The sequence below is a fragment of the Temnothorax longispinosus genome, chromosome 10 (assembly GCF_030848805.1).
Source record: "Temnothorax longispinosus isolate EJ_2023e chromosome 10, Tlon_JGU_v1, whole genome shotgun sequence".
Taxonomy (NCBI): Eukaryota; Metazoa; Arthropoda; class Insecta; order Hymenoptera; family Formicidae; genus Temnothorax; species Temnothorax longispinosus.
In genome coordinates this window covers 4,842,127-4,866,792 of record NC_092367.1, presented here as the reverse complement: position 1 = coordinate 4,866,792, position 24,666 = coordinate 4,842,127, and the positions used below count along the sequence as shown (strand labels likewise).

Sequence of the window (24,666 nt, the reverse complement as noted above, 5' to 3'; positions counted from 1 at the left end):
CGTGTTTGAAATAATTTCGGGGCTACTTCGTATAGTCGCGCTAAGGACAAGCAGCGATTAATGCAGTAGCGCTGCAATTAATATTGGTAAAGAGCAGGGATATGTGTCCAATTCGTGCCGAAATGTAGTTCACGAGTACTCATTTGTGTACCTCAGCGAATTTTCCTACGTATTAATTTGTCAGTCTCCACCTCGCTCAGCTGCGCATGTTATACCTCACTGGGTTATCTGTGATTCCAGCGGATTCAGGGAAATATCAATCGTATATTGTGTTAAGCGCCTAAGCGGTATGCGATATATCTAGGATTTACAAAAATCAGCACTAGGTCGCCGCTAAAGGCGAGGTCGTGCAGCTCATTCAATCGTGCTTCTGATGTAATTATGTTAACGAGGTTGCCGTTAAAGTTAAAAAGGAGAGAAAGGCCTAGTGATATTACAAATGCGCGCTGCCCGTAGATCGTATCGTCCCCGCTGCGTTACATAAGTGAGTATATTTACTTAATGAATGGCAGTTAAGATGGTTTGTGCCGTTTAATGGCACGGGGCCCGGACGCAAATAGAGAATTTTACCGCTAGAAAATTGACGTGACGTCGCCGAGAAGACCGGTGGAAAAAGGCAGCAGCAGAAATTCGGACTGTAAAGGAACGTTCATGTTCATGTTTATGCACAGCCATAGATGTAACGCGTCTCGGTGCGCGTCTTGCGACTGCTCGCTCGATACTCCAGAAAAAGCGGCCGCTCCGACGAGACGCTAAATGGAAAGGATTCGTGTCGCGCGCATAATTTTCTGAAAAAACCTCGGAGGCGCGTACAATGGACTGTGATGAGACCTGTATGTATGTAAGACACACGCAGAACTCCATTCATGCAAGCATTCACACCGTAAGCTAAGAGGCTACCTATAAGGCTTACTAGCACCGAATTATACATTACGATCCACGTGTCCTCACCTTCCCTTCGCGGATCAGTCTGCCGCCCGTGAGATTCACCGCCTCGATTGCCGGTGTGCGATCCAACACCTTGCTCAACAGGTTCTGAATCCATAAAAAAAAAATTGTGAGTTTAACGCTCATCGATAACGCGCGAGAGAATAACACAAAATCATTGAAATTGTTCGCGCTCCCTACCTTGGTGTTCTCCATCTCTAATTTTCCATAGGATTCATCGACAAAGTCCACTTCGTTTTGATACGAGTTCTGATATTGCTGCGCCAATCCGTAGGCCGTTTCAGCGCTGCGCAGTCTGTCAACTAGCTGTCCGCAAACGTTCGTCCATCGAGCGTTCAGTTTGTTGACCTCAGCGTCCAATCTGTCCATGTCGCCGTGCGGACCACGATGATTCGGTCTCGATTTCTCCACAAGACGCCTGGCGTTATGCGCGTCCTCGTTCAGTTGATCCACCGACACTTGCTGCTGCGCGATAGCGTTCTGAAGAACCATCAGATCCTCCAACACGCATTGCAAACCTTTCACGTCCGATGGTAACTCGCCGAAAGAGGCCAACTTGATCTCAAATTCCGAGATAGCCGCCGTATTTTCCTCAAGGCTGGACAGCACGATTTCGACGCACTTCAAGCGTTCAATGTACAAGCTGCTCAGGTTCCACAGGTGATTCCATTTGGTCGTAATGTTGTCGAGCTTATTCCTCATCGCCGGGGTCTTCAGGGTGATTCCGCGGAACGTTTGCTGCATTTGTTCCACATCCGGCGCCAAACGTTGCAGACTTTGCTCGTAGTCTTTGTGCTGCAATACCAAATGTTCCAAGCTGTCGAGGTCTCGAGGTAAGGGCGCGGCTATGCGCGCGTTCAGAATTCGCTCGGCCTCGTCGAGTTCCTGCTGAAGCGAGGACGCTTGATCGTTGAAAATGCGTCCAGCATTCTTCGATTCCTCCTCGGCCCTGGCGCGCTTTTCAAAATCATCGAACAGCCGATTGACGTCCGCCATCTCTCGTTTCAATCTTCTGAGTTGCGGATCCGCCGGATCTCCCTCCGATAACAATTTATCCGCGTCTTCATTCAGCGCTTTTCTGATAGCGGTACGTTGATCCTGTTCCATCGCCAAGAATTGCGGCAGATCCCAACCCTTGACAACCTTGATAGTCGCGAATATCATGTTTTGTCGTAATCTCAAATTCTTTCGTTGCCAGAGAGCAACACTTCTGTCATATTGTCGCCTCAATCTTTCCGCAGCATCCAGTGCTTCCTTATCGGGAGGTTGCAGCGCGAAACAGACACTTGGCACACGAGATTCCACTCCCTGCGTGTTCTTGACGCGCCACTTAACTCTACCGGAAGTATCGTACAACGTGCACTGCTCTCCTTTCTCGATAGACATCTACAAAGAGATATAGATAAGAAATATGTATACTTAAACGTATGTATTTCACTTCTCCGCATTAAGAAATACTTACTACATTGACTTCCTTGTAGGTACAGATGCAAGTGACCTGTAACGGTCGCGTGACAGGTTGCTTGCGTTGCTTCATAGGCACGATGTCCTTTGCTCTCTCCACGAGTCTCTGTACGTGATCGCCATAATTATTATGCTCCTCGCGCAACGCTTGCATGCCCTTCAAAAGTCGTTCTCCCTCGTCCAATGCGAAATCGGATTGCGAGTAAACGGTATTCAATGTATCGTCCTGTTTGGAGATCCACTGTTCGGCCTGCTGAATATCTTTGAAGAATTGCTGATTTTGCGCGGCGTGTCTTAGATGTACCTCAAGGCAGAGGGTAAATTGCAGTAGCCGGGCCCACTGATTTTGCATTGCGGACATGTATGCTTCGATTGTTTTCGCGGCAGGATGATGCTGAAGAACCAGCGCCTCACCGCGATCTTGCACTGCCGAACACTGTATGTCGCGCTTCTCCAAATCGCTCATCAAAGACTGCAAATAAATAATAAAATATCTTATTACTTATATAGAATATTGAATTAAAATTTATATTAAAAATTGAGATCTATGAATACGTAAATTTGTAATTAAAAATTTAAACAAATAATATCTAGCAAAAATGAAACATTGGGTCAGAATAAAAAAATATGAGCACTTTTATTGCATATTTTACCTCTATACCAGATCCATACGTTTGCTTCACAAAAAAGATATTTCCAATTAATTCAAATCAACTGAAGAGCTACATATTACATATCGTAAAGGTAATTTAATGACATTGCGTATCAGTTTTTATGTGGATCTTACAAATCACGAGAATGGACTTTATCATTTCTACTGTTGAAAAAAGTCGCTCAATAATGACCAACCTCATAATATTGTTCGATGCTCTGCACATTAAGGTTCTTGTCGCTCCAATCACGCGCGATTTCTGTTTCCTCCTTTGCGTTCAACCAAACCAATTCGCCAGTAGCCGATTGTATGAAATCGTGCAGGGTCTCCAAATCGGAGAGCCTCTTATTCGATACGGCAAGAAGCTCAGCGTAGAGCTTTTGCAAAGTACTAAGATGCTGGTTGTATAACGTGAGTTCCTCGCCGTGGAAATTGTTCTTCGCTTGCACGCATTTGTCGACCTTGGCCTGGAACTGATCGATGTTCTTGTGCTCTCGACGATGTACATCCAATTCATTTTGCACGCTAGGCAAGTCTGATCCGTAATCCGCTTCTTGTAGATGCTTCAATTTGCTCTTACACCAATCTATACAATCGTGCAACGCGCGGAAGTGTGGATTGGTATCGACCAATCGTGTTTCGTGGACGGTAGTGCGGTGTTTCGTGACAACACGCTCCTCTACGGGAAAGGAAACCGCAGAGAGCGGATGTACCAGACGTCTGTGCAGGAGAGATCGTACTGCAACCCATCTTTGATGCAATTTCTGCACTCTGAAAACGCAAATAAACAAGTTTCACTTAATTCTTATTATCTTAAAGTCACGTTATTTAATATTGTATCAATGTATACGTCATTAGCTATTTACTTATTTGAAGATATATTGACATGTGGTAAACTTGAATAAAGGAAATCTTATCGGATATAGCAACATGTTCAAACATGTCCCGAGATATTTGGAAAGTCGCTAAACACGATACGTGCATGACTTGATTTTCGAAAGCTGCATCGTCGTGGCGATGGAAAGCGCGCTAATACTTCACTCATTAGCAAAGATTACGAGATTAGAAACAATGTAATTATGCATACGAGAACAGAGCAGACATGCGCGTAACATGCAAATGATTCTACATTGCGATATCGATATTCTAAGAGTGTGAATTTTTAGATCCTCATAACTCGGATAAAAATGAATGTTTTACCTCTTGTGAAGCTCGGGCGCCTGACTGTATCTACCTTCCGTAAGAGTGTGCACATCAGTGAATATATTCTGTATCTGTGTTTCCGTGTTGCGTATGTCCTGTTCCAGCAGATCCACCGCGTGTTTCGCCTCCAAAGGATGAAGGCGATCAAGCCTGCGCGCTTCGTCCTCCACACATCTCTCGAGCTCCTCCAGTCTGTTGTCAGTCGTTTTCATCTCGCGATGCACTTTCTCGGCGAGTCGTTGCAGCCGCTCGAGTCTGTGACGTACAAAGTACACTCGTATATTCATATATTTACACATACAAACGCGTTATATATATACACACGCGTTTAATTTATGATAATCGGACTTACCGTTTAATTTCATCTATAATAGCCTGCTCGCGCTCCTGATGCAACATTATCAAGCGATTCCAGTTCTTGTCGATGACATCAATATGCAATTCTGCTTCCATGTCCACCACTTCGCCCACCGTTTCGAAGGACTTTTGCAGGTCTCGGAAAATGTGTGTCAATCTCTGTTTGTCTCTATATCGCGGCGGCACCTCCTCGTTCTTGAACTTCATGCTGTCCGCCGCTAGTTTCTTCATCTCGATCAGAGTTGGCGGGAAGGCTCGCTCCTGCATGAGGGCCATCTTCTCGCGGATCCACAAGTGAAGCGAACTCGCGAGCTCGCGATATTCCGCGGACCGTCTTTGCGCCTCGACGTCGAGCAGAGGGTGAATGGCCGGTGGCTCCGGGAACACGTCGTAAAGCGAGGAGATGTACGTAATCAAAGACTTCTCGTCTGGTTCGGGGGTATCAACATCTGCGCAGAGTACATAAGAATCCTTGCGTAAGTCACGCCACGTGTGTAAATATAATAAATTATTTCTCACTAATCTTCTTAAAATCATCATTAAATTCTAGACTCATCATTTTTAATAATATTTGAAAAACGAGAGTAATTTTGTCAACGCTAATAAAGTAACGATATTTGAAAGATAAAAAATCTAGATGTTATCCATATCTATTGAAAAAAACCCGGTAAAATCTATCGCAAGTCATATCGAATAATAAGATACGTTATCCGTAGACAAGTTTCGCTTTTCCTTGCAACCTGATACCAATGTCAGATACCTGCAAGACGCAAGTATAGAAAGCATAATTACGACGACTACCGATGGCGCGACGTTACGGTGTACGAACCGAGACCGGAAGCGATTCTGGTCAGGTAACCGTGACCAGAAAGTACGTGCACCACGCTAGAACCCGCGGGAACTGTTCACGCACAGGGCATACATAAACGAGGGAAACACAGGTAGGGCTGTACCCGTGAAAGGCGTCTTTGTAAGATGAAACCACAAGAGCGACCCAAGATAACGCGACGATAAAAAAAAAAGTTAGGACACGAAACACGCATCTCGATATTTTTTTGCTTCGAATTTTCAGATAAACGATGCATAAAAATCATGATCGGAGCAACAGTCACTTATGGGTCAATGTCAAATGGTTTTAGAAATAATTAGGGCATTGCAGCACGCTTGATCGGATAATCATTCGTTACCTTCTGGATCGAGAAGCCTCGTAACACCGTATTCGTGCTCGGCGACGTAGAAGACCCGATCGAGCCGCTCTCGCGGCTGGCTTGAACGCGCGGTTCTCCAGTCGACCAGATCCGGCCGGTTCCTGTGGAGAAGAGCGCTGAAAGCCAGACCGTCCCTCCAGGAGCAAGTGAAATCGGTCACCTGTACACCGGGATATCGGGCCGTCGATCGTCGGGCCCATCTCAAGAGAGCCTCGCGCGCCGTTACATTCGGTTCCTGCCCAACCACTATGTCCGATATCTAGAAAAATAGAATAAAATTTTCTTAATAAAATACGCAATGAAAGTTTCTTAAAAATATGTAGCATGAAAATAGATATTGGTTCGCCCTTCGATGTATCATTTTACGATGTTTCGGGTGCCGCTGTTTCAACAAATAATGAATATAGTTAACGTTCGTTGCAATAATCATTTCAGATTGAATGGGGAAGTTCTCTTGAAGAATAGCAGTCTTTAAAACCTTTAATTAGTAACACTCGAGGAACAATTTACATTCGAAAGCTACATGTACCGGTTTCATTTAAAATTATCAAGCATAAAATTATGCGCGCGTTATATAATGCGTATTTGCAACCTTCCATAGTTCTATTTTCTTAGTTGAAAGTTAATGGAAACTGAAAGTTACAACCTTTCGAGAACTATTGACATTTTGCTTAGCCGGCCGGCGCCGGGAGAACATTGGTCACGGCATCAATCGATTTTAGAGTATCATTTATTATTACACTTCCTTTTTTTAAATAATTTCTAACGTTATCGTATTCTAACGTATTTTCTATCGCTAATTTTATTTCAACAATGCCGAGACTCGTGTCGGCCATTGACAGAATAATTCTGAAAACAGCTGCGTACATAATATATGTCTTCTTTTCTATATTAGGATAAGAAAACGAGTTTTCACGTCACAGTTCTGAACGGGGTTATCTTATCACGTATAGATACACGCTATATCGCGCCAGTAAAGATCTTCTTCCTGTATTTCCCGGCTTACTCCGATTATCGACAATCGAGTGCTGTTGTTACCTAACGTATTATTTATTACGTTTACGTCAAGTTCACTGAACCAGCAAAGTCGTTTTGCTTACTTTAACACGTAAAATACAGCGGCTGATAAAATTATCTACATAGATGCTCCTCGGCTATGAATAAAATCATTCAGGAGAAGATGTGCTGTTTCAATAATAGCGTCACAAATATTTTCTGTCTTAACATTTAAAAAAAAATTCGATAAGCTTTATTTTTAGCCACGTCTTTTACATCTTAATCATATTTCTTTTTTTTTCTGTTAATTTTAAGATATGTCAAGTTCGATAAATAAGAACAAGTCTCATAGCTTCGCGATATTTTTAAAATACTTCGCACTTGATCTCTCCTAGATGTTCAACGCGATGAAAGCACTTCGCCACCTGGCTGACTACCAAACTCGCTCAAGTAGTGAAATAATAGAGACAAATTATGCCACTGGCAATATACTTGACATTGGCACCGACGCTTAAATCGAGATCGCGACCGCTTGAGATCGTTGCCATTGGCATTGATAAAAGCCGGCATTTGTATTCGGGTCATCGTGTGTTTTCTCGCGCTCGCGATACGAAATGTGCGCTATTCGAATGGGTCGTCCCGTGCCATCTGATTCCCTACACCTACGCAATTTGCACAGCAACAGGTTGCAAGGGTTGCCCTCGGCATAAATCGTTCAACCGTCGCGCGATTTGATTTATCGAGAGAATATCGGGCAAAATACCGAAGCACACGTTCGACGAGCATTGTCGGCGATACGACGCGACTCCAATCTCGAGAGAGAGTGCATTTGGCCAAGCCTCGTCTGTCACAATTGAGTAACGTCGAAAGCGGTATCGACAAATAAGTAGAAACAGCTTTTTCGCCGAGTTTCATTCTTCGTGTCGCATGGTTAACACGACGAGGTAACCGTCCCGGCCACAGCTTGGACGTCACGAGAAAAAACACTGTCTCCTTCGCGGGTTAATTGCAGGGGCGAAATAGCGGATTAAGTGGAACGGTAATAGAGCTACGAGACCGAAGCGAGCGTAAGTATCCGCTCGAATCCTAATTAAGGCGATGCATCCGTTGTGACGAGAAAGAGAGAGAGAGAGAGAGAGAGAGAGCGCTTCATTCGAATGAGCGTTTAAGTCGAACACTTCCACGATGAGTTTCAATGCAAATGTCTCTGCCGCTCGAAATGTTCATAGCTATATTTGGCTTATTTTCAGCTGTGAACGCATACACCAGGTATTCGCCAATCTTCGAAGATATTTTTCGATGATATGAATCGATCTGTTCGCGATTAGTCCTCTTTGATACGTCAGCGTTTTAATATTTAAACCAAGAGATTGTCTGGCAACTTTTCCACGCAGAATCGCTTACCCGCACAGTTTTCGCTCTCGTTGGAACGTGCCGGGTTACGGTCATCGTCGACGAGCTAGCATCCTGCAGATACTTAGGATGGGCGCGTTTCGTCAGGTCCTCGGCGACGCTACGCTCCTCGCCGCGCGTCAAAGTCGTGGTCTTGCGGACGATGCGAGTGACGATGCGCTTCGTGCCGTTCTCACCGCGTCTCGATGTTTTCGTCGATTCGATCGACGAACCTGAGGCAGCGCGAACCGAGCGATACAGAACGTCGAACGAGAAGAGAATCGTGCGATCCAACTTGGAAAAGGATTCGTTCTGACGATGCGCTAATTTGAAAATAGTGCTATCGAGTGATCGCTATGCCAGCTATCGCTGCAAACATCTACGCCTAATCGCTGTTTTTCAAGCGCGCCGAGACGCAACATTGTCTTATTGTTAGCTACTAACAAGGAAAACACATTAGCCATTTAACTGCGCGGAATACGGCAAACTGCAATTGAATTTGGTACGAATGAGGTGGAAGAGTCTTTAAAGTCACGATGACGCAACGGTTTATTATACCTCGCTGAGAAAGGACAACCGGCGCCGGAGAAGGCACTCGCGAGGGAAACTGCTGCACGTCGCGTTAGCTCTGCCAGCGATACCGAGCATTAATGCAACTCAAAATCGCAGGCGCATAATTGCACCGCGATATTCTTAGGCCATGTGCTACATATTTCATTATATAAGACTGTTTATTTTCTTATCACCGAGAGGTGCGAGTCGTAGTTATACGCGTAGAGACGTGGGAGGCACGTTTCGCAATTTCTCATTGTCTCCGTAAAGACCAATTAACTGAAGATCCCAATCTCCCTCTCTCTGGGAGAGAGATTAGTTTTCAGCTAATTGGTAATTAGTATACTCGCAAAATCATCGCGATTCCTCGGCAGTCAACCTAACTTCCAACCTCGTGCAAATCAGTCAGAGCGGACCGCTCTCTCCTGGCGACCCGAGGCGCTCTCCGCGAACAGCGCGAGATTGTCAGAGCGAATCCTTTCCCTCCTATTCTCCTCGATTTCGATTTACTACCTAAGACCTCGGTCGACAATCGGCGTTTCGTGTGTATAGCTCGCAGATCGTCGGCGGACCGCGTTCCCGTTGGGCTAGGTGAAACGCCGTCACGATCGCCGTCCTCCCTCGTGCCCTGCACGAACAGCCTGCCCCCCTTGCTGAACCGATAGATCGACATTTTCGTGGATCACGAGGCACGGTATCGCAACACGTGCGTAATCGCCCTTTCCCCTTTCTCCGCTCTTCCCACCGGGGTCGTTATCGGATCGAGGCGTTCAAGCCGCGACTCGTTCGCGAGCTGCAACATTTGTTCATTTACATACGTGACACAATCACCGCGTTGTCGCCGTGAGTGCACCAAACCGCTCGCTCTGCTCGTATTTTCCTCGAGAATACTACGACAATTCGCGTTATGTCGATTCGCGTATTCAGTTCACGTTCGCCAGTTTAACCAGATGAAACCGCCTGACTTCCTCGTATTTGCCCGGCGCGAGAATTTAAGTTCAATGTAAATATCGTGTAACAATGTTTAAAGTGATAATAGCAAAAATCGTGGGCTCATGTATTTCCACCGTATATTTAACGTAAAGTACGATCATGTGATTTCGAGCCTGTTTGTCCAATGTAATCACGCGGTTCAACGTTCTTCAGTGTCGACGTGGAACGAAGATTGAACAGTTACAGTTAAACGTGCGACGAGAATAAAGGTCGATACATTTTGGCGTTTCGTTTCGGAATCAAGGGAGAGATCGGCGATACGGTCGCCGGCCTGGGACCGGAAGGACCGAGCTACAATCGCTTCGACGTGCTTTTATGCCGTACGCTTCATTAAGGCCGCGAGACCATCTGGATCCATCATCCATCGGGGCTACTACTTGCGACAGTCGCGAAAAATCGATCCGCGGCCGCTGGCCTCTAATGGTGTCTCGCCGGCGAGGTGAAGCATCGCGCTAACTGTAGCTCGTTCACGCCGGCAACGTTAACCAGAGCCAGACGCCGGTCGCCGCAAAGCGGAACCGCGCCGCGCCGGTTCGAGACGGCACAGCGAGCTGTTGGGTGCGTGAACGCATTTGTTGCGAATGCATTCGCGGCGGCAGCGTGGCGGCGAATGTTGTGACAGCTCGCGCTCTTGTCAACACGCACTCGACGACGTCACCATCGCGACGATTGACGGACGATGTTTTCCTGGATCTTCCGCGTCGCGAACCGACGGCCGGGCGACCGCGCGCGACGCAATCGCGAGCACTAATGTGGACGTGGACGTGGACGTGGACGTGGACGACGACGACGACGACGGCGACGATCGGGAATGATGATTTTAACTGACGACGGACGAGCAACTATGCGCGACACGATCGCCGGACGATCGCCGCGTAGCATCCGGCCGTCCTGGCGAGAGTAGGCCAACGAAATGCGCACAGGTGAGAGACGTTGCCCCCTCTCGCACTTCTGTTCCCCCTTCTACCGTCAACCACCCACCTGGCGCTACCTCGCGCTCTACCGCGCCTCGCCTCGTCGCGACGCGCCGCTATGTACGGCGCGATGCTTTAATGACGCGTCCGCGAGCCCCCCTCTTTTTCTCGCTGATTAAAAGAACTGGATCTACGTACATTTTTTCATGCTGAACTATTTTGGAGACTTTTTTCGACATTTATTTAATTTCATCATTTTTTTATCCGTTTCCGCCAACTTTGAAGTGTCTCGTCAACGTGTATTGTGTCCCCCCCACCATATTTCCTCGAAGTAGCGAAAGGAAGGGTTCGCGGAACGGATCGTTGACGCGCTCCACTGTACATCGCGAGCTGCGAGATCGAGATCGATCGCGCATGCGTCCTTGGATCGATCGACTTCACGCGCCGGTGGGGTCCGGTAATACGATCGGCGGGGACTCCGGCGGGGCTTCTTCCTCCTCCTGCTCCACCGGACGTCACCGTCGCACGTCCTTCCTCCTTTTCCTTTTCTAGAGATTTTGCGTTCCGCCGGCGCGCGAGAATACACGTATATAATGCGTACCCATATCTTAACGCGTCCCACGGCATTCCGCTCGTCAGGGTCTCAAACGGTACCGCGCGCATAATTCACGCGCGTGAGCGGTGGCGTATGGTTATCCCGATATCAAGGTCGTGCCGCGATCGGGCACGCGACCTTGGTAAAGACCGAGATTCCTCGGAACGGACCTAAAAAGGAAACGGAGCGATCGCAGGGCTTTCGGTGACGTCACCGGCGGCTCGTGTCTCGGTTTCGGGCGCAACTGATAAGCATCACGGCCGATAAGCGCCGCGATGATAATGATAAGGAAACAAGAGAGATTCGCGAGAAACGAGACGAGAGCACTCGCAAGATCGAATGTTCACGCGTATAGAATACAAAAGTTAGAAGATAAGATATAATTATATGATGTACCTAACGTAACAGAATAATGTGATGTAATGTAGCTCCATATAGCTTTCCACGTTCTTAATTGATAAAAATACAAATATTTGAAAATAAAAATACACTGGACTCCGCGATTATGTTTCCGAATGCAGCATGCTTTTAGGGAAAGAAACTAAAACTAAAAAACTAAAAAAGAATTATGTCAATAGAATTATATAGAAGAATTATATTAATGAAATAAATAGTTATTCCAGAGATACACGTATGAGAGCGGAAACGGAATTTGCTCCTATAAAATGCATGAGATGTATCATTTGCATCCGCCGCATTGGCACGTAGGACTTTTAACGATCACAAACAATCTCCTCGTTTGTGGAATAGCGTGGGGTCCGGTTTGGGGCCGTGTATTCGATATATAAATATTTAAGAATGTAACGAGCGAGGTCTTCATGTTAATAAGCTGTTTTGCGAACTGGAATGTCACGCAACGCGGATAAATCGCTCATAGAAACGAACATCGATACATACGCTTTCGATTCGCGTGGACCAAACGTGGTAACGTCGATCCGAATGAGATAATTACGTGGTAGCGCGATCCTTTTATGCCGCTCGAGGGCGATCGAGATAATGGTATGATGGAAAATCGATGTCGTAATCGCCGCCGATAAAAAAAAACCCGACTTCCTCGTTAATAGCGTTTTCAAACGTAACGATGTATACGCGAGACTTTGATCCTATCATCCAATTCAATTGTCGGACGATCTTGTCGTTTTCGGGACAAATCGTGATCGCGTGTCGTCATGCCGTCTTCTATAGAATGCCATAAAAACCATTTGGATAGCGAGTACAAACGACGGGAAGGAAAAGCGACCCACTTGCGCGGCTTTTCATTATTTTGCTGCCCTCCTGCGGAGTGTGGCCTGTTATCCGTCGATCCAAGATGTGACATAAATTGCCAGTAATAAAATAGAACGTAAAAGTCTGTGTATGCCTACACTTGAATCATTTACGTCGTACCTTTAGATATTTGACTATTTTATCGGACAATTGACAGTTCAATCAGAACGATTAAAAACAAATGCGGAAGGGAGAGGGTAAGAATTCTCAGACGGTGAAGTGCACAGACGATTCCGGCCGATATGGCGCACAATCGTGCCTTCATTGCAAATTTATACGCGTGCCGGCACTTAGAGAAACGGGCCGATGGCCGCTGACGAGTCTTGACGTGAAAAAAAACATGATCCGAGTGAAAATGAAAGGCGGAGGAGCGAGTTTAGCGAGCAGAAAAGAGAAGAAAGTGAAAATGTACTTTCGAGATTGTGGGTAGCGACGATTAAATGTCCTTGCACTCTATTAAATTTCATTCTACGACAAGAGAGATGTTTTATATGTATTGGCGTCTGTTAAGAGTACACGAAGTATCCCATTTCAAACGAATATGAAACAGAAATTCTTGGATAAGTTCATCAATTGTACTTTTGAGGAATTGCAATATCTTTAGCCACGTCGAGTCGCTGCGACGTGCCTAACTGCGTTAATTAAATCGCGGTGTGCAGATATTATAATTGCGGTACAGCGCCCGTGGCGCTGAGCTTAAGCTAACTGCACGCCGAGATCACCAGGCGGATATGAAGTCATCGCACCCGAGGCTACTTGATTCGCTCCGTCGTGGCTTCCGCCGCCGCCGCCGTCGTGGGTACGCTAATTCGTTGCCTTTGGTGCGAAGACGGAATACAATCCAGCCGCTGTAACGCGCACCAGAACTTACGGCTGTCTCCTTCGTACAATGGTAAATGAATAAGAAAGTGACAGCTAACGAATACAATGAGCAATTTCTCTCCGACAGTCATGATAGAAAAGGCTTATAAATAAGCAAACAAGGTATTTAAATTTAAATAAACCTATTGTATGTAAGTGTACGTACACGGCTAAAAGATATATATACATATAATTAATATTATCTTTGCGTATTGAATATCAACTTTCGCTCGGCGTCAAGGTTAAAAATAAGCACCGTGCAATTAAACGCCGTGTCGATCGGAGCTGGTGGACTGTCAACCGCTGGAAAAAAGTTTGAATACCGTCACGACACACGACACGGATGCCGGTTTCGTGAAAACGGCAACGACTCCGGAGACGGGAGAAGCCTTTCCCTTCGCTGCCGTGTGAAGAGAGTGAAAACTCGTAACCAGCACACATCGAAACCTGTACTTACGGACTCTCAATGGTTTCGCGCAGGTGATGTCATTCGTAATAGCGTCATCACTCGACGTCCTGGTTAAAAGAGCGCAACGAAGCGGCAATCAAATCTTATCCCGACAATGAACATTTCCATTCTCGCCAAGAACTAAAAGAGATTAATCTAATTTCTAATATATTAAAATTTGTATCAAATAATTAAACGAGAAGTTTTATACAATTTAAATTATTCTAACTTTTTTTTTAAACAAAGAACAATTAATATAATATCCATTAGATAATGCATAATAAAGCATAAAAAAATAATATTGTCAAGTCGCAGTAAAGAGATAGCGTCTAATAATAAAATTACGTTTGACGAAGAAAGGAAGTTATTATGACGGACTTATAGATTTATAGATTCCTCGACGCGATAATTTGCGCGATTGATTAACGAAGACCTTCGACTGCGAACACAACACGTCTACCCTGCGGAGCTTAATATTGCGATTCAATGTTTTTTAAAGTGGTCGTTTATTACTGATTCCACCTACGCGATTTTGCCGCGAAACAAATCGCGAATCGCGCTAATATGCTCGATTCCACATGCACGATCTTGTGTAACAATTATAGTTGTGTAACAATTAAGCATTTCTCATAAGTAAATTAAATGTATACCGAGTTTCCCTCATTAAAATCTCTCAGCTATACATATATATAATTGCGTACTGCGATATTGCATCGAATCACGTCGCTGCGCAGATCGGAGGTCGCAGCGTAGACGAGCATGTGAAAATTAGCAAGGTGAGCCGTTAATATTCACGATACAAGCTCTATCTCGACATCAGTCTCGGATAAAAAACATTCTGGGACATTGGCACGTGGCCAGGGAGAAACCGTGAGCATAATAAATCTTGATTTTTTTTTTCAGATGCAAGGATAATTTCGTAACGTTAATTAGGAAACAAGCAACTAATGCCCAGTCATCAGTTACGTTGCGTTGATTTTATCGGGAAACACATTTACCGCTCTGTTTAAGAAATTCTGTACAACGGAAGGCAGAAAGTATTTCGTGCATCCGCGAGAATTGAAGCTCAATTTCACATTCAAATATATCTTCCAGTTCCAACATTCAATATTTCAATTGATATATTTGAATATATCAATATTCAGGTGAACTCTTAAAATATATTTGAATAAAAAAAAGATAAGATCTAAATAACTCGCGTAAATTTTTAAACAAAGACAGAGATAACGGAGTAATTTGAATATCCTAAATACGTGCGTAAATAACCAAGAAAATTTTACTTTCTTTCCTCGCGAACAAATCCTTCCAAAGAATTAAGTAAACATTACATTCAGATAAAAGATTTTGTACAAATTTTTAAATAAAACAGATAAATGAATAATCTTTGAATATTTTGAATGTATGTAAGTGTGAATTTTACTTTCATTTTTCATGAACAAGGTAGTTATGATCGAGCGTGGGCATTCAGGTGGGAACCAAGTGGAAAACTGAGCGCTCATTCATTCGCTCGATGCAATTCCTTATAATAAAGGAGCATAAATAAAAAATGAGCTTTAGCTCTCGCTATTTTGCTCCATCTATATCAAACACGAGTCTTGTTTTTACTCTTATTATTTTCCTTATTTTCTTTATTGTTCTTGAGATAATTATACACCTTGGTACAATTTTCCTCAAATGTTTGTCGTGCTATAAAATCGTATGCACGTGGGTGTGTATAACGTGTAAATGTACGTGTGTTGTGTTTGGAACCGTGGGTCCCCTAAGCGCAAATGACTGTGCGAATCAGCCATCCGTGCAGGAGCTACGATTCCTCAGGTGTAACTAAAGTTCCTCAAATAAGAGTTTGGACACCGTCCAACTCTTCAGACTAACCATAGTATACTTTTTAAAAATGTTTAAGTCAGTTTAGTATCTATGCAGTTTATTAATATAAAAATAAATTTAATTCTATACTTTATATGTATAAAATTATTCATATGATAAAGCTGTAAAAATGTAATATAAATTTCTTCGTAGTTAGTTTGAAATATATGGCGCATTAATCAAAAATTGTCTAAGCGATATTCAAACTCTTACTTGAGAAACTATATTAACTACCTGTGTAACTACCTGTACGAGCCATCTGTGTTTAACGAAGCGATCGTCGCGGCAAGTATCGTCGGTAAAGAAGAAACTAACGCAGCTGCAATTCTGCAGTTGCAATAAGATTTTTTTTTTGCATTTGCGTAACCACTTTGGTTCCCAAACGCCATCTACACCCCCGCTCGGGGTGAGGGTCATTTAAGGGGTGTAAAGCGGTCGACTTACCTTGCGTCGCCAGCTCTGCGGCGCAAAAGAAAAGAAGAAAATTCACTATTAGACTAGGCGACTACAGTAGTTTTATACTTAATATTAAGTATACGTTCGATTCGTTATACTTAATTAATTCTGCACGACTCTATCTTGCCTGGCGCTGCTAACAATGCAAACTAACAATTCCCTATCTCTCACGATGTATTTTTCTCGCGTGCTTTTCTTCAAAATTTCCTTCTTACACTGGTCATAAATCACATTGATTATCAAGGAGCCAAAGTATATTTTTAAAGGTTCGCGAAAGTAACAATATCGCGGGATGTTACTTGTAAAATTCTGCGCGGAACATTCAAACTATATATCTTCCAACTTTACCGACTATGAGGAGTGAGAAAATTATGGAGATAAACTAAAGAAGACCACGAGAAAAAAGAAGAACTAAAAAATCGCAGATGCAAATGATCGTTCCTCACAATTTAAATTTCCATCTGGAATTTCTATATAATCTTCCTCCTGCGCTCGGCAGAAGCCACAGAGGGGGGCAAACACTAGCAGTCTTTATACGATCGCGTAACTCGGTTACTCGGTTCGCGCCTTCGCTCGGCTTTTTGCGATCATTCGAAAAGAAACGCGTACGATCTCTCTCTCTTTTTCTCTCCCTCGCCGGCATAAATGCATACCCGATGGGGCGACACGGCAGCGCAGCGCAGCGCAGCGCATTCGTGACCGATGAAAAGAAATATTCATGAGTGAATACAAGAAGCCGCGCTCGGAGAGTCGCGCGAGCGTCTCGAGATTCGCCGATATCGCGCGCGCGAGGAGTTACGGACAATCGACGTCAATCGCAGCACATCTTCATTCGTCGTGCGCGTCAATAACGATAGAAGAAACTTGAAGCCTGTATACTTACAGTATAGGCTTCATAGGTATTACATGAACTTCGTAACAAAAAAGCGCATCAGGCGGAATACTAAAAATGAAGTTTTATATCGTGGGACATGGACGATCTATAAATACTCACATTTTGATTGGAAACTTACAATTAAAAATGCTCGGTTAATTCTAAAAAGCGGGGTGCGAAGCTTGAAGTCATAAAAAAATTTTACAAGTTTTGTGGAATACTGCACAATATTATACGTACAATGAATTATCAATGAAGGATATCAAAGAGAATATGTTTCAATAATTATATAAAGTCAAGTTATTATACATACGAAAGGACAAACTATGAAAAATTAGAATAAAACTGGGTTTAAAGTATATATTGAAAAGTTATAAGAATAAATAAGCTAATATTTACTGGCATGTTTCATTTTATTAAGTAAATTAGAACACGGCACGCGAAGTAATTCGCGATACTATACCTGATGGCTAGTCGAGTCTCACTGAACGAATGATAACGCAACGACCTTGCATAAAAACAGCGCTGCAATAACGAACACATATGCCACAGAATTGTTGAATTATCTCGAAATATTTAATAAAATTTAATTTCATAAAATAAAATTACATTGAATATTCTTTGTATGGTTTGTTATTGCACATTCTGCACTTTGTTTTGTCGAGTAATTACCTTCACCTAATAATAATTGTCCGTTCGATTGAGAACGTTTTGGAATAAAAATACTGTTACTTAAATTTTATTTTTAATTGACGAGAGAATTTATTTCAATTTAACTGACATATTGTATATAATAAATGTACATTATTAATATCAAAATTTTACAAATTATTACAAATTAAACATAAATTATTTCTTTTTTAAATAATAATTTGAGTTTATTAATTACTCAATTTAACAAAAATATGAAATCTATGATTTGAAGAATAGTTTTCTTCGTGTTAAATAATTTTAATACTTTAAAACTCTTTTATAGATTTCAACTCAATGTTTCTTACGTAAATAATCGTTCTCTTCTTGAATCTCCGGAAAAATGTTACAAAAATAAAAAAAGTATTGGTATACGTACATACATGAACTTCTCTCGAGAATCAATTATTAAACCACGAGAACAAAGCTCAGACTGTGGTAAATACAAACCTCTCTGAATTCCTCAATGAAATCGCAGTTGCAAATATGATGTAAAAAATATCAAATTGACTTCCAAGATGTCTTTATTAAACCGTATCACATCTCAAGGTTGGTTTCAGTTGAATTCTTCGCAGAAACGTGACTATAAATACGGTCGTCAGTAAAATCGCGAATGATCGAGATACGAGTGCAAAGATCGAGACTTTCGAGTGCAAGACGGCGCGGCGGAGAGACGGTTTCTAGACTTCAATGAAAGTAAATTACACCCTTTATACTAAATGATAACGTGTGCGCGCGAGGTGTCCCTGTCCTTTTAGATTGAGCAGATTTCGTGCCGTGCGGAACTCTCGACCGGTCTCTGCCTCTGCGCGAGGCGAGCCGGCCGCGGCGGCCGTCCTCGCTTTCGCTTTTCTTTGGCAATGCACGTGATTCCGTACGAGCTATATGTACATTCGTTACCGGCACCTACCACAACGTTACATCGAGACATACGGGCTCTAAAAATAGCGCGGGACACAACGCACCGGCCTATCGCGGTATGTGACCTATCGCGGCGTGCGCGATGCTTTGATTAGCGTGCACGCTAATCGCGTCGCCGTCGCGTCGCTTAAACATCAACCTTATACGTTACGAAATCAACGGACCACTCATCGTCGACGGAACTCGGCAATCCCTAAGTCGCGATTAAAGGGAGAAGGTGGGAGACACTTTTCTATTACAGAAGCTGCAAAGCGGAAGCTCGACGCGTATAAATATCACGTTGTTAGAAGCGGGAAATCGTCACGAGTTCATCGACACTCTAATAGTCAACCTGTCAAGTTTTATGACACAGGCCAGTGGCCGGCGAGATACGAAGTGCAATGGACCGAGGAACGTTTCGCGCCGCGCGCGCGGCGTAAAACGCCTTCATGAAGGATTTGCTTCGCTATAGTGGGCACCGGTGCGCGTCTCGACGCGACGACGCAAATTGGGCGGAAGAAAGGCTCGATTACGAAACCGGCGCGTCACTCCGACGACGACAGCTAAAAAGAGAATCTCGGAAACCGATGACTAATCCTACGAATTATTCGCCGCGTTTCTGCCCGCGTATCTTCATAATTAGAGGAACGCACCCGCACCCTCGCGCGCCGCAATGAAAGTCCATTTCGAGCTGTCGCTCGTCGAAAGAGACAGCTCTAAATGCGACTTTCCCGACGTTTCCCGTCTGACCTGGGATATTCTATTCGTGTTGCGAATCGAAACGCGCGGAATAATAATACCGAGCCGGTGAAAACTTTAAGGAAAAAGCTCGGCGTCGCGATTATTCCGTTCTACGGCAAGTGACCGGGTAGCCGTTTCCAACACGACGAAAGTACTGCCGCGCCCAGTAGAATCAACGTATTCCGTTAGTCCAACGGTACGCGCATGAGTACACAAATGCAAAATACTTTCGACATGACGCCAGCCATGTCGCGACAGCGTATCGGTGCAGCCGATTTTAACAGACTAACCAATATTCGCCTACCATTGCCGTGTAAATGTTAAAATCACAACGGGCGAGAATAATGTATCGAATCATTTCAAAGAAAAAGTAAATCACTCAACATTTGGAAGAAATTCTTACTTCTCTTCACCAAAAATCTGATATGCATCTAATGTAGATACATTTGAAGTTATTCAATTCCAGACTGTTTAAAAACGGTCCGAATTTTTCGACGCTTCGATGAAATTATGAGAAAATGTATTTCTCGAACGTTCTGCGTGTATTTCACTTTCTATCGAGCTTCATGGCTGACTGGCGCATCGCATAATCCGATGGACACATTACAGCAAATTGTGATGGGCGGTGTTTCCATCGTGCTGACATTGCAGCCGCTTCATTTGCATTATACAAACCGTGCTATAAATACTAAATGCCAGAAAATAAGCTGGGAAGAAACTGGCGATTATTTCAACAAGGCAGTAATAACTCGGGAATTGTTTTTAAAATATTCAGAAAACGTCGGAAACCAATTATCGTCTTAGCAAAAGTTGAACTTTGAACTTAAAAAAAAAATGTAAAACTTGCCCCCCTATCTAATTTCATGTAGATTTCAACAAAATTTCTCGAAACACATAATACGTGAAACTGAAAGAATGTGACGAGCATGACAATGATGGTTCTGTGACTCCTCGTTATGGAAAAGTCGACTCCGAAAGGTCCGCGGTCAAAAAAGAGTACACGACTTCCGGGACTCCCTGAATACCAAACTGACATAAAACGCAAGCATGTCATGCGAGCCGAGCGCGCATAAATTTACGACACTGGCGGTACACTCGCACGCTATACTGGCAAATTCGACATAAACGCGTGTGGGGTGTCGTGCGTTGTTACTTCGTGACGCCTGGTCGATTCGAAAGGCGAACCACGCTTATTTAAGGTTCATCGTTATTGCGATCGTTATAACTCGGGAGGATCGCGCTTATCATCACGTCTCGCAAAATGGCTGCGCCACTTACCTGGAAGTGCAAGATAATGGTCCATATCAGGCCGAGGGTGAGCTTCGGGTTACCGTCCACGATATCCTCCGCCCGGATGTTGACCAGCTTGATCTTCTTGTACCGTAAAAAATCGAGGGCCATCTGCACGTTCTGCAGCATGTGAAAGCGCATTCGGCCCTTCTCCCGCGGCTGGAAAACGCGAACGGTTTATCGTTAATTACGTTCGATCGGGGACAATTATCGCAGCTTGATCCAATTGTCGTATAGAGACCCAAAGGCCCTAGAACTAAATGACTCGATGTTTGTTCCATCGACTTTGTTCCCGACGAAGTAACTAGTTCGAATTTACGAGGCACCCACGCAAAAAACAGATCCGCGATAAAACTCGACGGTAAATTAAACCTCTATTTAACCTTTTAAGGAGAAAATACATGACTTTAATCGGATATATTTAAATATCTTCTTTTCTCAGATAATAGTAAAGAGTAAATTTAGAAAGATCGCTTCGCGAGAGCATCGCGAGAGAAGCAAGTACTCACAAGGCCCTCGCCGGAGAGCACTTCCAGCAAGGAGATGAGATTGTGGCCGTCGCGTAGATCCTCGAACAGGTCCCCGACATGTCTGCTCGCCTGCAACAAATTCCAAAAGGGGCAAGTTAATTGCCGCTTTTCACATCGGAGTACACATCTGGCGGCGCAAAAAAAATACATCAAAACGACTGACGTAGAGAGAGAAGAAAAAACGGAGAACCAAGTAGAAAAATAAGAATGCGTAAGGGTATAGTCCATCGGCGACGTACTCAAGCGATTACCGTGAATAGAAAATGGAGAAAAAAACTGCAGGAATGTCGAGAGTTACGCACGCACAATGTAAACAGCGAAAGCATAGGATAAAATAGCGTGGATATGAGTCAAATGTGTACAGGTATCGTCGGCAGAATTACAGCTGCTGTTTGCGCATGACGTAATAAAAATGTTAGACACTCGCGGATTGTACTCGAATATTTCTTTCTACGATACTGATGCACATCGTTCATTTGCTGCAACAATGACATAACTCAAAAATCGTCATTTTCGAACTTTTTGCAAAAGAAGGGTGAAAATTCAATACAACGAATAAAGAGTTAATATATAGCTAGATATTTATGTTCCTCTACAATCAGTTATTGCATCAAAATCGCTTTTAAAAGTATCCTCTTCTAATAATATTAAAAATTTTAATGATTCAAAACATTCAAACTTATTTTTTTGGAAAAATTTTATTTTCTGGGTTATGTCATTGTGGCAGCAAATAAGCGATATACACGATCCGATTCGTATACGGAGCAAGAAAGTAAGCGCGGCGGTAATTAAACGGGAACGATGTAAAATCATCGAGATGTCTGAAATCGTTGTTTCCCCGACCACAGACATCCGAATCCGATTACGCGCGCGAGTAAACGCATGCTAATTTACAGACCGGTTTTAAAAACACACATTAAGCTCGGCGCATTCGTTACCATATCGGTCGACCAATGGTCAACTCGAGCATGCATTGCGAATACGTCATCATCTTGTGCAGGTGTTAGTCAGACAATGACGCGTTAATAACATGGAAGAGCACTCGTTACAAGGGGAGATCTCCTCGAGGAACCGGTCGAATGGGCGCGATTTACCGCATTCTTCGCTGGTTTTACATAATTGCTTAAATTCGTAACATTGTGGGCAGCTGAGGGATCTACAGTGTCAACAAAACGATAAATCATGCGTGTTTTCGCGGCCGATAACGAATGAGAGCTATGAACTTACGGTGGGGGAACAGCATGGTTGGTTGTTCACAAGGACGCACACGTGTAGGCACGTGTAAGTCTGAAAAAGATAGCGATGAGAACCGTCACCGTGGATTAGTAAGAAGAGCTCGCGCGGGCACGGGCGGATAATGATTTTTTTTCGGGGTTGACAAAGATAACAGTTGTAAAAAGTACGATATTAAAAAGAACGCGTGCCGCCTTTTTAAATTCGTTATTTCCGTGTCAAATATATTTCTGATTAAAAATATCCTCGTGAAATTTAAGTTACTCTGAACTCTTGAAATATTTCAAGATGTTGACTGTTTTCACAGTCAACATAATCGAATTTTATTAAAATTTCTACACGGACTTGTGTATGTCTTATTTATAAAATAAGAATTATCCGCCCCTACGCGCGAGCGTGTGCACTCGCGTGCGTCGCACACGCATGCACTCTTGCGTGCGTCGCGTGTCCTGCACAGCCATCAGGTGAGTAAATGTCAAGCGATTGACAGAACAGCTTGTGATCCGCCTCCCATCCGCCTTTCGTAACCGTGACTAATTGCAACAAGTCGCGTCTACGCGTCTTAAAAGATGATTTCGACGCGTTCCATTTTACGACACATTGCGACACACCCGTTCCTTTCTATCGCGTGTGAATGGGATTAATAGCGGTACACCCGTTTATCGAAAAAGTCAACGATTATATCATACGTGTCGTAAAAACAAACATTGACATGATTCGACCGTAAACGTCGCAATGCGTGCACCATAAAAATACGTTATAAAAATGGCAATCAAGCGGTGGCTTTAAAATCCCAAAGAAGAAAGTCAGTATGCTTTAATATACTCCAGTATATAGATTTTTTAATTTTAACACGTCGTAGAAACTTAACGAAATCACTTACATAAACACTTAATTATTATATAATATATAAATTTAAGTACCATATATAATATCAACTATTCGTATTTCTTTTCGCGTTTTATTAACTGCATTGAAACAAATTCTTCCGAACGTAGTTCGCAAACGTTTCCTACCTGTGTTAAATTAATTTGTTAATAATAATCTGCAAAAATTACGTTGCAATCTGTATACTCTTTCTATTAAGCCGCGTAATAACAAACCATGACGGACAACCGTTCGCCAACTGTTGGCAAACTCCGTTTACTTAGAAATAATAAACAACTAACTTCGGCAGTTTTAAGGTTCTCTAACTGGAAGTATTTCCGCACAAACTTCTTGCATCTTAACCAGTAAAATGCGTTCCCGAACTTTACCAGACCTATCAGGAATTACGCCTCGTGTAATAAATCCGCAATATATAATAAAAGATTTACATTTGATTTATATAGTAATTTAAAAAAAGAATAAGATAATGTAAAATATATTAAAAGAACTATTATAGTCTCGCTATAATATCTTTATGCACTTGAAATATCTTCTAATGCTTAAATTGGCTCCCGTTTGCTTCGTAATTAATGCTCAATTGCCTCGCATGATTGATTGCGAGCGTCTCGTCACATTGAGTGTGATTAGTCACTTCATGCGGCAAGACAGTCGAAATCCCTCGCATTTCTGAAGTCACACGAGTGAAGGGTCGGATATGCGGTAAAGGGCAAGGCGAGAGAACATTACTGCCGGTACGTCTTGTTCTGTCGCGTGACGCGACTCTGTAATTCCTGACGTGCCGTTTCGGCATGAACGCCACTTTGTCATAGAGGCATTAGAGCCACGGGGAGAATAAGAATAACAGATGGGACACGTAACGGTATGAATGTTTTTACGACGGTAATGAAAGTAATTATCCTAGCCGTTGCGAACTGCGTTCGTAATTTATATCTTTATATGTGCGTTACGAAAAGCCTTTAGGAAAAATGCGCGAGTCGTTGCGGGTAACAACCGCACATGAGGACTTGACACATCGCCGCTATTATTGTTGCGGTAACAATCCTCATTATTTCAAATTCGTCGCTTATAACCAGAACAATTAATGTCATTCGCATAACGTTTATTCTAACTGAACGTAAGTGCTGGTCTACAACCTTGCTTTAAAGGATATTTAAGCTCTAAGCTGTGAGAAATTGACCAAACACAATGGAATGTGAGGAGAATACTCGATTGTGATTGGGCTTAGAGCGTAAATACCCTTTAAAGCAAAATTGTAGACCAGAACTAATGTTTCATAAAAATTCAGAGTTTTAAGTCAATGTCACGATGCACTGATAGACTGCATCTTTATTCTCCAATATCCTAAAAGGAGT

General features: G+C 43.3%; 1 protein-coding gene and 1 long non-coding RNA gene across 34 annotated transcripts in view; one reads left to right on the top strand and one right to left on the bottom strand.

Moving 5' to 3' along the window:
• Shot (dystonin-like protein short stop) overlaps window positions 1–24,666 on the bottom strand; it is a 100,280-nt gene that overhangs the window by 43,374 nt on the left and 32,240 nt on the right. For 21 of the 33 annotated variants that reach the window (XM_071790273.1, XM_071790276.1, XM_071790270.1 and 18 more), the window contains 11 exons: window positions 22,421–22,480; window positions 21,173–21,262; window positions 20,652–20,822; window positions 5,812–6,091; window positions 4,620–5,073; window positions 4,265–4,522; window positions 3,262–3,835; window positions 3,066–3,089; window positions 2,411–2,884; window positions 1,129–2,334; window positions 952–1,035 (listed from right to left, as the gene is read on the bottom strand). In XM_071790273.1, the coding sequence (XP_071646374.1) occupies window positions 952–1,035; window positions 1,129–2,334; window positions 2,411–2,884; window positions 3,066–3,089; window positions 3,262–3,835; window positions 4,265–4,522; window positions 4,620–5,073; window positions 5,812–6,091; window positions 20,652–20,822; window positions 21,173–21,262; window positions 22,421–22,480 (3,675 nt within the window). Of the gene's footprint in view, window positions 1–951; window positions 1,036–1,128; window positions 2,335–2,410; window positions 2,885–3,065; window positions 3,090–3,261; window positions 3,836–4,264; window positions 4,523–4,619; window positions 5,074–5,811; window positions 6,092–8,232; window positions 8,454–9,285; window positions 9,566–10,410; window positions 10,673–20,651; window positions 20,823–21,172; window positions 21,263–22,420; window positions 22,481–24,666 lie in introns of those variants that run through there. The other 12 variants (XM_071790279.1, XM_071790304.1, XM_071790275.1 and 9 more) reach the window with 5 other exon arrangements.
• Window positions 5,003–5,835, top strand: LOC139820204 (uncharacterized). Its single transcript, XR_011733923.1, has 3 exons — window positions 5,003–5,100; window positions 5,341–5,565; window positions 5,697–5,835. It is a non-coding gene; the product is annotated as an uncharacterized lncRNA (long non-coding RNA).